Here is a 13,183-nt window from a genome sequence, read left to right on the forward strand (position 1 = left end):
AATGAAATCAAAACTAAATTTTTGTAACGCATGTTGGCCGCTAGAGGGGGCCTTTTTCGGTCTTTGCTGTCTGTCTGTTTTTTAGTTTTTGTCAGTCACAAGACGAGCTTCAGCCAGCTGCTTGATAGCGGGGAAATCACGGGTTGTGCGTGAATTTTGGCGGTGTCGGCGCTAATTTCTCGACCAAAGAAATTTAGAAGACTCGGATGCAAAACAGATCCAGCGCCATGAAGAAAAAGGTGTTTGTTTCTGCTCGCTTCCCTTCGTCGTAAATAATTTTTTGCGGTGATTTCTTGAAGTGGACGCGCTTCGCTGCTGCCGATGGTCTTGATGCGGCAATGCGACGTTCATTACTCCGTGTCCTGACATTACTCAGATCAGCAGGTGATCCCGCGGTGTGCAGTGTCGGTGTTCTTTTTTATCTACATGTTGGCAACTGACAGATCGCAGTGCAGACGCACGTGAGCGCAAAGACACGCCTTCCGCCCGCGCTGTCGTATCTGGGTGTTACCTTTGACCAGCTCAGTGAACGTGCCGATCTCTGCAGTGTTACTTCAGACAGCTTTAGGAAAACGATCACCTTTTGTTCATAAATAGTTTATCTTAGAATTTAAACTTCCCGTTTTAATGTTGGAGATCGAAGGACTGCTCTGCTTAAAGCTTTCTTAATGATCTTGATATATGTTAAAACAACATTATGCGAATTATTTTAACAAGGAAAGGCCTATTAAAAAAAAATGGAAAGATAGTACAAGCTACGAACACGGAAATACATCTATACTAGCTTTATGACATTTACATAACCGTTGTGCTGGTGGGATTATTTAGAACAGTGATTTCCAGTTGTGCCAAAGCCACCATTGTCTGGATTTTATAATTTTATAGTACTAGAACCTTATTGAAGAGTTCGTGACGACGTTAAAGCCACACAAAAAGGATTATCACTTATACGTGAGGTCATCAATGAAAACGAAGTGATGATGCTGCTAAATGGCATGATAGTGTCAAATTAAAATGCTTAGGAAGTTGTGTGTGCTGTATTGTGTTACGCGCAAAGCAGGATATATCCCTCGGAGCACTAAGTGCAGGCTCTGTATTTTATTGCATTCACTGATGGAAATTCATTCACATATGCAGTTTAACTCTTTGTATGTTTGCTTGTGAGCAGCGTCTTGCAATAAAACACAAGGAAACAACTGTGCATCAAACATTTATATTTTAAATTGGGCAGTGCACCAGATAGGTGGAGGGTCATCTTGACTGTAAAGCATGCAAGGAGAAGAAATGCAAATGATGAGGACCAGCACTGCGGTGTTCATATTGTTCTTATTTCTTGGCCCTGTATATTTCGCACTGCTTGGTGAAGATGAGCATAGGTCGACTAGCTCCAACTAGACCTTGGTGCAGAGGGTCATGAACATAGGTCAACTAGCTCTAATCGGACTTTACTGGACTTTGGTGCAAAGGGTCATTATGTTTCACTGCGTCAAGCACTCATCCTTCTGAAGCAGCTTGAGGAGCAAATGAGGAGTAGTTTCTGGAGTTAATGGCTGGCTTCCTTAGCAAGCAGACTTGCTTGAGATGACTCATGCCAGTCCTTTAAGCCCGGTAAAGTATGGAGCACTATGAAGCATTTCTGGCATATTGTGAGGCGCACTTGTTAATGTTGGAGCTCTTCAATGCGTCTTCTGGTTTTTAAATTTCATCTTTCGTGTATGATCCGAAACATGCACAATCAGGTGCTGTTGGTTTTAATGTTACTGTCGTGTTATAATCTTGCTGCTATGTATTCTTAATATGAAGCAATTTCCGAGCGCATGTAACAGTATCAGATTGCTGAGAATGGTGCAAGCGGACAAAATATGCAGTGGACAGAGTACAATGTGCCAAAAAATAATTTTGAGTCAAGCTAATTGTTGAACATGAGATGAATGTAAAATTTTTCCATTTTCCAAGGCTGCTTTTTGTGGCACTTTCTGCATAGGCAAATAGCTGCTTTCGACGACAATGTTTTTTGCAGTCGCATATGTTTACAGTCTGGAATACGAAGGTGGCTGATTGAAGTTCTCAGCCATATGTGTTACTTCTCAAAAGGGTACTGTTGAGTCACATCATGCAGTAAAATTATCTTTGACTTAACAAAATGCATTGTAGAACTAGTGGGTGTGGACCCATGTTAATGTTTGCCACTAGAAAACACACTTTGCTATGTACCCATGTATTGTCTACATCATGCAGAGCAGCTTCAACGAATTGCCATCCATGTTTGTAGTTTTCCTGTTGGTGTATTCAAAAGTGGTTTGACAAATGTTGAAATTTTTCTTGTGTGGCCTTTTGGAACTTGCTTATTTTTTCATTCATTCCCTGCGATTTCAGGTGCTGCTTATGGGCAAGAGTGGTTCGGGGAAAACGAGCATGCGCTCCATCATATTTGCCAATTACATTGCAAGGGACACACGGAGACTGGGCGCCACAAGTGAGCGCCTGTGGAATTCTTGCCGCTGTTATCTTTGGCTGCTGCTTCCTATTGTGATACCGTGGTTGACAAGATTGAAGCAGATGGGAAAACTCCACTGTGCTGCTTTTTTTTAGGGCAAATTCCCGTGCCTTTCAAGCGCACCTGGTCCAGTCATAGTAATGAGCAGTGGTGCAGTTTTCTGTTGCTTCTCTACTGTTCATGTTATTTCAGACGTCGACATAAATCTCTAGGCACATGCATATTGATATGCAGATTTGTTAGTTTAGCACTGAAAGTATAGTTGCCTTCGTTTGCAGGACTGGACATAAGGCAACTGCATAAATGACCATATGAGACACTTGCGTTCTGTCTTCGATTATGTACACATTAGTCTGCAACCATTTCTACTCACTAGTACCGTTTGACTGTCCACAGTTGATTTCACCTTTTGACTTATTGCACACCCAAGTTCTCAGTATACTTGGAGCACCAAATTTTTCTGTTATTTCTTAGTGAAAATCTGAATCTAAGCATAGTTCAATTGTAAGTACGCCCTAGCTCAGCAGTCCACAACCTTAGGGAAGAAAAGGCCTGCCTGAATATGTGTGCTCATGGTACTTCTAGTCAACATCAGAATGATGTTTGGAGTCCACTCCAGTGTGTTCAGTTGTGTAAATGCACTGCACATCACACTTATTGTTGTTAGGGTTACGATACATTGCATTGATTTCCAATGGCAGATTGAGAGCAGGCTGCCAGTTTTGTAACTAAACAACTGAATTCAATGGAGAGCACTCACTTGAGGTCTGTGTTTGTGACATTTGCACTTTAGCTAGAGAAGTTACGAGTGCTTACACCTGTTGTATCAGCCACCGCAGTGGCTCAGTGGTTATGGCGCTCAGCTGCTCACCTAAAAAACATGGGTTCAATCTCGGCCACGGTGGTCGAATTTCAATGGAGGCGAAATTATAGAGGCCTGTGTGCGATGTCAGTGCACGTTAAAAGAACCCCAGGTGGTCGAAATTTGCGGAGCTCTTCACTACGGCGTCCCTCATAGCCTGAGTCACTTTGGGACGTTTAACTCCCATAAAGCAAAGCGTAAAGCAAATATGTTGTGTCAATGAAGCCTGTCATCTTTGATGTGGAGTAAAATAAGCAGGAGAACTGATTCTGCCAGGCAGAGCTCACAGATAGTTTTTTGAGGTGGTGGAGCGTTTGGTTTAGATTATGGCGGTTTAACGCCCTAAATTACTCGGGCCATGCGGGGCACCGTAGTGAAGGGCTCCGGAAATTTCGACCACCTGGGGTTCTTTAACGTTCACTGAAATCGCACAGTAAAGGGCATCTAGAATTTCTCCTCCATCGAAATTCGACTGCCACTGCTGGGATCGAACCCACGTCTTTCAGGTCAGCAGCCGAGTGCCATAACCACTGAGCCACTGCATTAGGTAGAGGCATCATTAGGTAGTCAGGGGGCCTAGTAGAATGCTCTAATCTCCGAGATCTCTGCTTGCTGCTGCATTTTGTTTCACATGAATGTTGACAGCTGGTGTGTCGACCAAATGGTACTTGTGAGGAGGTTGGTAAACAGGAGAATCAGTGCATAATGATGTGTTGGCGAGTGAAGAGGAGTGGGTGGGGAAGAGCACAGGGAAATGCGAGTACCTGACACCAGTGTGGCATTCTCAGTGTGTACTGAATGCATTCTGGTGCTCTCAAGTCGGTGCTCTCGTCTATCATACTGCTTGATCTTGGGCTTCTTGTCTGGCTAACAAAAGCATTTTAAAAAGGCCCGTACACCTGCATACTTCCAAATTGCTGGCCATGCTCAACTTGCGAACGTTCTGTGATGGCAAGCTGTGTTTGCAAGTTTCAGCAGCAGCGAGGTGCGTTTCATGGTGAAACCGTCTGCTACGGGCTGTAGGCAGTGAGATACCTTAGGAAAGAATGAGGGGGTGGTGCCTGGTAATGTGCCACTAAATTAAAAGCACCAGAAGACTTTCAGTCGCCTCTGCCAATTTCAGGAGCCTTGTAGTGACCTCGGCTCAGCGGCTGCTCCCGATCTTGCCCTTGGAAAATGAGGCCCATGCTTCCAATCTGTCATTCTAATAGCCTTGCCCTGAAAAGAGCAGAAAACATTGACCCAACAGTGCTCCGACTCTGCCATTGGAATTCATGATAACAGTGCTCGCTTCCCTAAATCTAGTCATTTTGGTGGGCAGATACAGAGCAACTGGGATGCAGGACAGAGGAAAGAAGCATACAAGACGTGCAGTAAATACTACTGTTTCCACTTGCATAGCTGTTGCTGCTTTCACTGAAACTGCTGGTGCAGTTCCATCTTTTTTTCAGCGAGCATGAACATAGCCGCAAATGCTTTATCATTTCTATTTGTGTGCGTGAAATTGACGTCTTTATGCCATGCTTGCAAATCTAACAATGAACACGCTAAACTTAGTGTGGGTTTCTCATCGCAGTTGATGTCGAACACTCACATGTACGCTTCCTTGGCAACCTGGTTCTCAACTTGTGGGACTGTGGCGGGCAGGAAGCTTTTATGGAGAACTACTTTGCGAGTCAGAAGGACACCATTTTCCGCAATGTTGAGGTGAGACGCATTCCATTTGCGAGCTTATTTTTCAGGTGTCAGAGGTGCTGCGATGGCGTTCGTGTGCTGTTTTAGTTGTGCACCCTTAGAACATGCGTACCCAGCACAAAACTGTACTTGCTGCCATCAGATGTAGTGAGCTTACAGTTTCAAAGATATTTTAGCTTCCCTTTTACAAAAAGTGTACGCTTTCTTTGTGGATATAGTCAACCCATTTGCACTGCAGTGATGAGGGAACCTTTCCTATAGTTGAGGTGTTATTGGTTGTCATTGTGACAGTCTCAAGCAGGTGGTTTGTGCTGCTACTCAAAAGTTTACTAAGTGAAATTCTTAAAAAGTCCACAAAGCAGTTGTATGGGATTTGACACTTCACACAGCCGCTGATATTTGTTCAAGACATAGGTCAGTGAACTCACTCATGAGTCGACTCATTAGGGCTCACATTCAGATCATGATCTGAATGGTGAGTGAGTCGGAACTCGCATTGAAATCATGATCCAAGTTGTGAGTGAGTTCGGGCTCATATGCAGATCACGATCGATGTTGTGAGTGGCACTCACATTTAGATCATAATCTGAGAAGTGAGTGCGTCCGAACTCACATTAAGGTCATGATCTAAGTCATGTGTGTGTCTGGGCTCAGGCTGAGATCATGGTCTCTGTTAGTTTTCTTTTTTTTTTCTTTGTTTGCTGGCAGCGGAGGGGAGGAACAGTTTACTGCTAAGCATGCTTGAGGGTGTGGCAGCTTGGCAACGTCAGAGGGAGGGTTGAAAAGGATTTTGCGGAAGCGAGGAATTTGTTTTGCCCTTTCCCAATTACTAGTTTACGTTGGTGCAGTAATGAGCCGCATGGGGATGTGTCGGAAGCTTTCACAGAGTTCCACAATGTTTCTGCGCAGGGGGCAGGAGTCCTTTGTCACGCGTCCCGGTCAGATCGGGGGTGTGTCACTTGGGGATTTTAGTGAGCCCACTTGTGTCTTTAGTCGAAACTAGTGAATGAGTCCAGATCAGTCGTGAGTTGAAGTGATTTGTAAGCCTTAACGAATGGTGACCCCAGATGGGTCGTGAGTTGGAGTGATTCACATGGTCTGCGAGCCTAAATGAGTGTGAGTTCACGAGTTTGAGTGAGCCTGGGGCTGTGTGAGCCTGAGTTTAAGTTTGCCCATAGGTTGGCCAAACTTTTATGAGTGAGCCTGAGTGAGTACTCGTGATTTTGCCAAGGTATGGTTCAAGAACACGTGGAAGTTAGCAGCTCCATCTGTTAGCGCATGGTGGCAGAGGTGGGCCAGCGGTGGTGGTAGCAAATGTTCATGTTACTGTGTGTGTGTGTGAGCCACAGTGCTCTACTAAAAGCTGTTAACTGTGCAGAGGTTGCCACCTCAAATCGCTAATAACTTGCATTGCCCATGAGCTCGTAACAGACCAAGTACAGCTCAACTGCCGCTGTAGATTTCAGTGTTCTTCATATATCACAGCTCTCTTTGAACAAGCTATACCAGGCATTGTGTCATGTCATGCAGGTCCTGATCTATGTGTTCGATGTGGAGTCACGAGAGCTGGAGAAGGACTTGCACTACTACCAGTCATGCCTGGAGGCAATTCTGCAGAACTCAGCAGAGGCCAAGATCTTTTGCCTTGTACACAAAATGGACCTGGTGCCTGAGGAGCAGAGGGAAAGGGTGCGTTTTCTTTTGTTTTTGTCTCTCAGCATCTTAGTCTTAGAAATGGATGCATGGAATGCATTCTATACCTCCTTTTTCTAGTATTTTTTTGTTTTAAATAATTCAGCACATTGACTGAGTTGTGCTCTGCTGGTTGCAGTATTGCATAGTTTTGAGTGCTTAAAGGTAGTGGAAATCAAACTCAGTATTATGGACCAAGCCTAAAGCGAGAGTTGCTGAAGTGTAGCCTGCTTGCACCAACAATAGCATTTATTTAGTGCTCCAAAAAGTCCTTTTATTGCATGTTTTAGTGCATGCACAGCCACTTTATTACAGGTGGAAGTGCCATTTTTCAACCACTTGTATACAGCTTTTTTCCAACCTTTACAGAAGGTTCATTGCGTTTTCGTGTTTCTCAACTTTTCCTTGCAGCCTTCAGAGTGCCACTTTCATATGTCACCTTCAAGAAGTGCTCACGTTAGCCCTACATTAACAATTTTTTTCACGTCTTTTTAAGACTACGGAGGGAATTTTTGTAGTGTACAGTTGACAGAGATGGTAGTCATTTTTCGTGCATTAGATGTATTCTGCTCTTCATGTCACTGATTTAAACGCACCTGACTGAGGGGATTTAGTAATTTTGTCCTCTTGATTGTTGTTGTCACAAAGTATTTGTTGACCTTGGAAGGGCACTTAACATGTTCACTGTGTCATGGATCGCCAGCGGGTGACATTGCATATGCAAGCTGTGCGGCCATGAATGCTGAGCCACACGATGAAGCCTTGGGATAGCTCAGTAAGTTTCTAAGAGCCTGCAAAAAACACACATGCAAGGTCGCTACCATCTGCTGGCAGCACGAAGAATCTGTTTGTGTTAGTGGCTGACTGGTGCGTCATGTCGCACTCGATGAAATCTAAGGGCGGCCCACTGATGGGCCACAACACAGATATTTGGGCTTCAAAAGTCGCTTCTGCAGTGAACATATTAAAATGTGTGGCTCTTTTGAGACACTGTTTATTGCGATAGAGACACACACACATACAAATGTGAGGAAAATGGCAGTTTTTTTTTATTTGTTCGTTGCACGATTGGAAATAGTTTGAATGGTTTATGAATACTGTAATTGGTATCCTCTGATTGAATGCCTTGACAGGGCAGAATAGATGGACAGTGCACATTGTACTGCATGAAGTGTGGATTCCAGGCCATTTTATGCGTGTGGCCAGGATGTCTTTGCTTTTTTGCTTCTCACTTATTTCCTGCAAGTGAATTTAATTCCTGTTGTTCGTCATCAACTGCGGCTATATTTACATGAAAAGAAGTGCAATGCACTGTGAGAAGACCACTGTGTACCACATCTTTTCTCATGACAGTATGTTTGTTTTTTTTCTCTTGAGTCAAAATATGTATTTTCTGCTAGTGCTTTACCCTTCCACAGCTTCATCTGGCAGTTGCCCGCATGTGTTGACTTTTGCCAGATTGGCCTGCTTATGGCTTCATACTGTGCCTTGCACATACAAGTTTGTCCACTCAAAACAGTCATTTTAGACCTTCGTTGAACCACTGCTGATTTGATTGGTCATTGAACTTCTGGTGATCTGTTTCTGGTCTCATTTCCCTGCAGATATTCCGTCTAAGGCAAGAAGATCTCAACAGGTTGTCCAAGCCCCTGGAGTGTGTGTGCTTCAAAACATCAATATGGGATGAGACACTTTACAAGGTAGGGTGCAGTTTTTTTGACCGCTACTAGCGTAGTGTCAGCCTTGGATTGGTTTAAAGAAGACCAGCTATATTACAATGAGCACATGTGGTATAATTTTGTCCAAACATGGTGTGGAGTTAGTGGAGAAAAAGCACATAGATAGAAAAGAAAAGCACAATAATGCCCCAGTGAGGGCGCTGTAGGTACTGTGTATAAATAAAATAAATAAATAAATAGATGGTTGAAGTGTTTACACTTTAAGCATATAATGACAAGTAACAAATAAAAATAAAGGGTGCACGTTATGGCTGGGAGTATAGTACGCTTTTACTGCTGTGTGTAGGTTTCCTCATTTTGATGTGCTTTGGGTTGCAAATGTGCATATTCAACTTTAAATTTGATGAATCTGCCAAGAGCTCAGATTTAAGCCCTGTGCACACTGCTTCAAGACCTTAATTCATGATTACAAGGAGTAAAATCGACTTCCTGGCCTCTTGTGTCTCGGCAGGCCCTTGCCATGAACAGTGCTGTTGGTTTTATTCGTCTGAGCACGCTTCCTCTGTGTGCAGGCCTGGTCTTCAATAGTGTACACGCTCATACCTAACGTGCAGCAGCTGGAAAGCAATTTGGAGCAGTTCACCAACATCATCGATGCCAACGAGGTTCTTCTCTTTGAGCGGGCCACCTTCCTTGTGAGTACATGGCATGGCCTGATGGCTACGAAAAAAAAATGATGGGGGCTGTCTGCCAGGGGTCTCTGAAGCGAGAAATTTCTTGTAGAGCAACTGCATTAGCCTCAATTTTTTCCGCTGAGGAAAGTGCAAGGGTGCTCTAGGCAGGCCCTATAACACTGGCTGGGAACTGTGCTTTTTTTGTCCCGAGCAGATAATCAGCCACTGCCAGCGCAAGCCACACCACGATGTCCACCGCTTTGAGAAGGTCTCCAACATCATCAAGCAGTTCAAGCTGAGCTGCAGCAAGCTGGCCGCCCAGTTCCAAAGCATGGAAGTGCGCAACAGCAACTTTGCAGCTTTTATAGACGTCTTCACCCCAAACACGTACATCATGGTGATCATGGCTGACCCCACTATGCGTAAGTGTACCTCCCCTCTTTCTCCTCATGTGTCTGTGAGGAACCAGTTGCTCGTGCATTACAAGGGCCAGCTGCCTATGCCAGGTATACCAATGTCTTAAAGTAGCATGGCTGTTAAAGTGCAATGCTACCACCTTTTAATTAACTCTAGGTTTGGTTGTGTACAGAAAATGGGAATCCTCTTGTCACAAGTATGGCCGCCGCGGTGGCTCAGCGGTTATGGTGCTCGGCTGCTGACCCGAAAGACGCGGGTTCGATCCCGGCTGCGGCGGCTGGAATTTCTTTGGGGGAGAAATTCTAGAGGCCCGTGTGCTGTGCGATGTCAGTGCACGTTAAAGAACCCCAGGTGGTCGAAATTTCCGGAGCCCTCCACTACGGCGTCTCTCATAGCCTTAGTCGCTTTGGGACGTTAAACCCGGGCCCATAAATCTTGTCACAAGTATGGACCCCATGTGCAAAAGTAGCTCAATAATTTCTTCAAATTTCCACTTATTTAAGAGACACTTTGTAAAATTGAAACCTAAATGCTTATGGGTTGGACCACTCAGACAGCCCTGTTAAGCTACACCGCAGTCATAATGCTACTAAGATGTGAAAATCGGCTGTTTTGTTCACTTGCACGACTCACTTTGTGCTTTAACCCTTTGCGGTCCCTAGTGGGGCCCCTCCCGACAATGCAACCTGGCTGTTTGGGTCTGCTGTCGGGCACCGCCCAACAAGCTTTTCAGTGGTTGAATTGTGCGCGCTTTCCTCACTATGCATGATGCGCTATCTCATAAACCACACGCTGCTCAAATATCGTCGAAAGACTTGGGTATGTAAAGAAATGCCAAAAATATAAATTCCATGAGTTGTTCTTGCACAGTTGTTGTTTTCTTTCATGGTGCCTGAAACTGGTGAAGTAGTTTTGGACCAGAACCTCTGTATCTGCAAAGTGGGTAAAAGTTGTGGACTGCAAAGGGCTAATTTAAAGTTTCTTTTGGTGCAGTTGTCGAAGGAAAGTGGTGTTCAATCCCTTAAATTTTTTTTTTTTTGCAGCATCAGCAGCCACCCTGATCAACATCAAGAATGCTCGGAAACACTTTGAGAAGCTAGAAAGTGCTAAAGGCTCAAGTTCACAGTCATTGGCAAGGCGATAGTTCCTAGGGACTCCTAATAGCTTGTGTCTCCTCCGTACCTCGCACGAGCTGCCTGGCTTCGTGCATAGTATGGCCCTAGGCAACTTGTGCTGCCAGCCACACATGGCCAAGGACTGTCTAGTTGAAGTCGAGTGTTGAAACTCTCATCACGTAAGTGCAGTCGAGGTGATCTGCAGAGAGCCCTTCTAGCTCTCAATGGGCGGGTCTTGTCACATCACACATGTAGAGTGGATTATTGTTATTGTTGGCGAATATTTTCTTTTCTTTGGGGGTACCCTCCCAAATTCAAACCCCCCACCACTCTGGGACAATGAAATGGATTTTGGCGTTGGCAGTTGTGGGCACTGCTCTTTGAGGCAGTGAGTATACAGTTTGGCACGGTTCAGAGATGTGTATTTTGTACAAATTAATACCCAATAAAAGTGTTATCCTGAGACTTGGCTCATTTTTCTTAGTGTGCATAAATTATAAGTGGAGAAACTTTGCATTGCCGAGAAGAAAACATTGAGTAATCCACATTGCCACCCACATGCAAAGCACAATGGGTAAATGTCAAACGTATCTGCCGTTGTGACCCGAAATGTGTAATGTATTGACATGTTTTAGTGTTTTACACAGCTACTCATTTCAAACAGATGGGATAAGAGGATCAGAATACTGTGCAATGCAAGTATTGTAGAATGTGCGTTTTGCTGGACCTGCAAGGTACAGTTGATTTGAAGTGTGCCAATTTTCTGACGCCAGCTTATTGGGAAGGACGATTGTCATTTTTCTAACCTTGGGGCTTGCTGACGCCTTATGCTCTGGACATTTATTTTGGTGTATTTCTAGTAACAATTTTGCTTGCTTCTGCCAAATCTTTATCCTAAGTTGTCAGTTCAACCTACACATTTTTTTTTTTTTCTCATAGTTTCAGTGTGCAAATCTAAAGTATTACATTTGTTTTTGACAACTTCATGCAAAGTAAGTTTAGGATGATGGCAGCTGACAGAATTCTGTTTTTGTGACGTATACTTCAGTATGGAAATCATTTAAGCTTCATTCCTCAATATTCCGTTTGTAATGGAAAACGGTTGGCATGAGGAAGGTATCTGAAGACCTGACAAGAGGCTGAGCAGACACTACTGTCATATAGCTAGCATAATGCATCCTTTAGTTCCCCTTGATGATATTTCACATTAGCTGAGGGCAGTGACAACTGCATTTCTGCAAGGGTTCGCACCATGGGAGAACCTGCCAAGATTAGTGCAGTGTTCACTAAAATGATGTAAGGTAGCAGGGCTACAATGAACTACAGTCGAACCCGGATATATCGAATTCGAAGGGGATCGGAAAATAGTTCGATATAGCGAAAATTCGATATACAGATATAGGCTAAAACTGCACTCCCGATCATAACAAATTGTGGCTTACCGTTTGGAACACCCGCGAATCACATAGTATGGGCGCGCAATGTGAAAGCGCTTTATTTCGCGGAAAAAAAGATCACTAATTTTGGGCTGCTTTTTCCCCTGGGAAACGAAGTTCAAAACACTGGCCTCGATCTTCTCGAGACTGTCCAAGTGCGAGAGCACAGTGCCTTCCATTTCGCCGCAACAGCGCCGAATCAGGCTAACGCTGACGCCAGTTCAGTGGCTGCGCACGGACGCGTTTCTTCGACAACACAGTTGCCCTCGTCGTCGCTGGAGTCGGCGTCTTGAACGCCAGCTACCGCTTGAACTTCGCTGTCAGCGTTAAAGTCCTCAACAGTCACTTCGGACGGAACGGCGCCGAGAAAATTGGACAAGTCGCGAAACGCGTCGTCCAAGCACTCATCGTCATCTAAATCTTCCGGACATTAATCTCCGGCCACTGTTTTGGCAAGGCCTGCCTTGCCAAAACAGATGGCTACTGGGGCCTGCTTCACGTCGCGCGTTGAAACACAGGCACACACACACACAAAAACACGCGAGGCGCAGATGGAGCGATAAGAGCGAAGCCTATGCGAGCGGCAGTCAACGCGGCTGCGAAGGAACGACAGAGGGAAAAGAAAGAGCAGGGAGAAAGATCGGCGCTCTGGGCTTCGTTTTTTTTTTTTTTTTTTTTTCTGAGCTCTCTCTTTTCCCCAGACCCACGAGCGACCGTTTTCTCTCTCTCTTTCCCCAAGAAGCGTGGTCGCCGCGCGTCTCCATGCGGCGCTCTCTCTTCGCTGATCTCCAATGACCTTGACGGAGCACACGCCGGCGGTACAGGAGGAGAGGAGGAGTGGGAAAGCTCGCGCCGGTGGGGCGCAAAAACGGGGAACAAAAAAAAAAAAGGGCCCTGCGCCTGCTGACTGCGGAAATGTTCTCCGCTGAGGCGGCTGAGGACCGGACAGGAATGTCTTTGGGGAAAGCGCACCTTCCAGGGGCGCGGCGCGGCGCGGCGTTCGATATATCCAATGTCCGGCGAAAATGGAATTCGATATACAACGCAACTGTCCTATACTTTCACATAGTATTTTCAAGGGGGTAATCTGTGTGTTCGATATAGCCAATAATTCGA

General features: G+C 45.0%; 1 protein-coding gene across 1 annotated transcript; it reads left to right on the forward strand.

Moving 5' to 3' along the window:
* The first annotated feature begins 83 nt into the window (after positions 1-83).
* RagA-B (Ras-related GTP binding A/B) lies at positions 84-11,094 on the forward strand. The gene is made up of 8 exons (XM_089543569.1): positions 84-239; positions 2,377-2,476; positions 4,936-5,066; positions 6,585-6,743; positions 8,351-8,446; positions 8,998-9,120; positions 9,314-9,521; positions 10,560-11,094. The coding sequence occupies exons 1-8, from the start codon at positions 207-209 to the stop codon at positions 10,658-10,660; spliced, it is 951 nt and encodes a 316-aa protein (XP_089399695.1). The 5' UTR covers positions 84-206; the 3' UTR covers positions 10,661-11,094.
* The last annotated feature ends 2,089 nt before the right edge of the window (positions 11,095-13,183 follow it).

Source organism: Amblyomma mixtum, chromosome 5 (genome assembly GCF_055824585.1).
Source record: "Amblyomma mixtum isolate Tamu chromosome 5, ASM5582458v1, whole genome shotgun sequence".
NCBI lineage: Eukaryota > Metazoa > Arthropoda > Arachnida > Ixodida > Ixodidae > Amblyomma > Amblyomma mixtum.

Coding starts and splice junctions, on each gene's coding strand:
- RagA-B (XM_089543569.1), top strand. CDS start 207: ATGCAAAACAGATCCAGCGCCATGAAGAAAAAG. Junction 5,067..6,584: donor CCATTTTCCGCAATGTTGAG/GTGAGACGCATT, acceptor CATGTCATGCAG/GTCCTGATCTATGTGTTCGA. Junction 8,447..8,997: donor GGGATGAGACACTTTACAAG/GTAGGGTGCAGT, acceptor CTCTGTGTGCAG/GCCTGGTCTTCAATAGTGTA.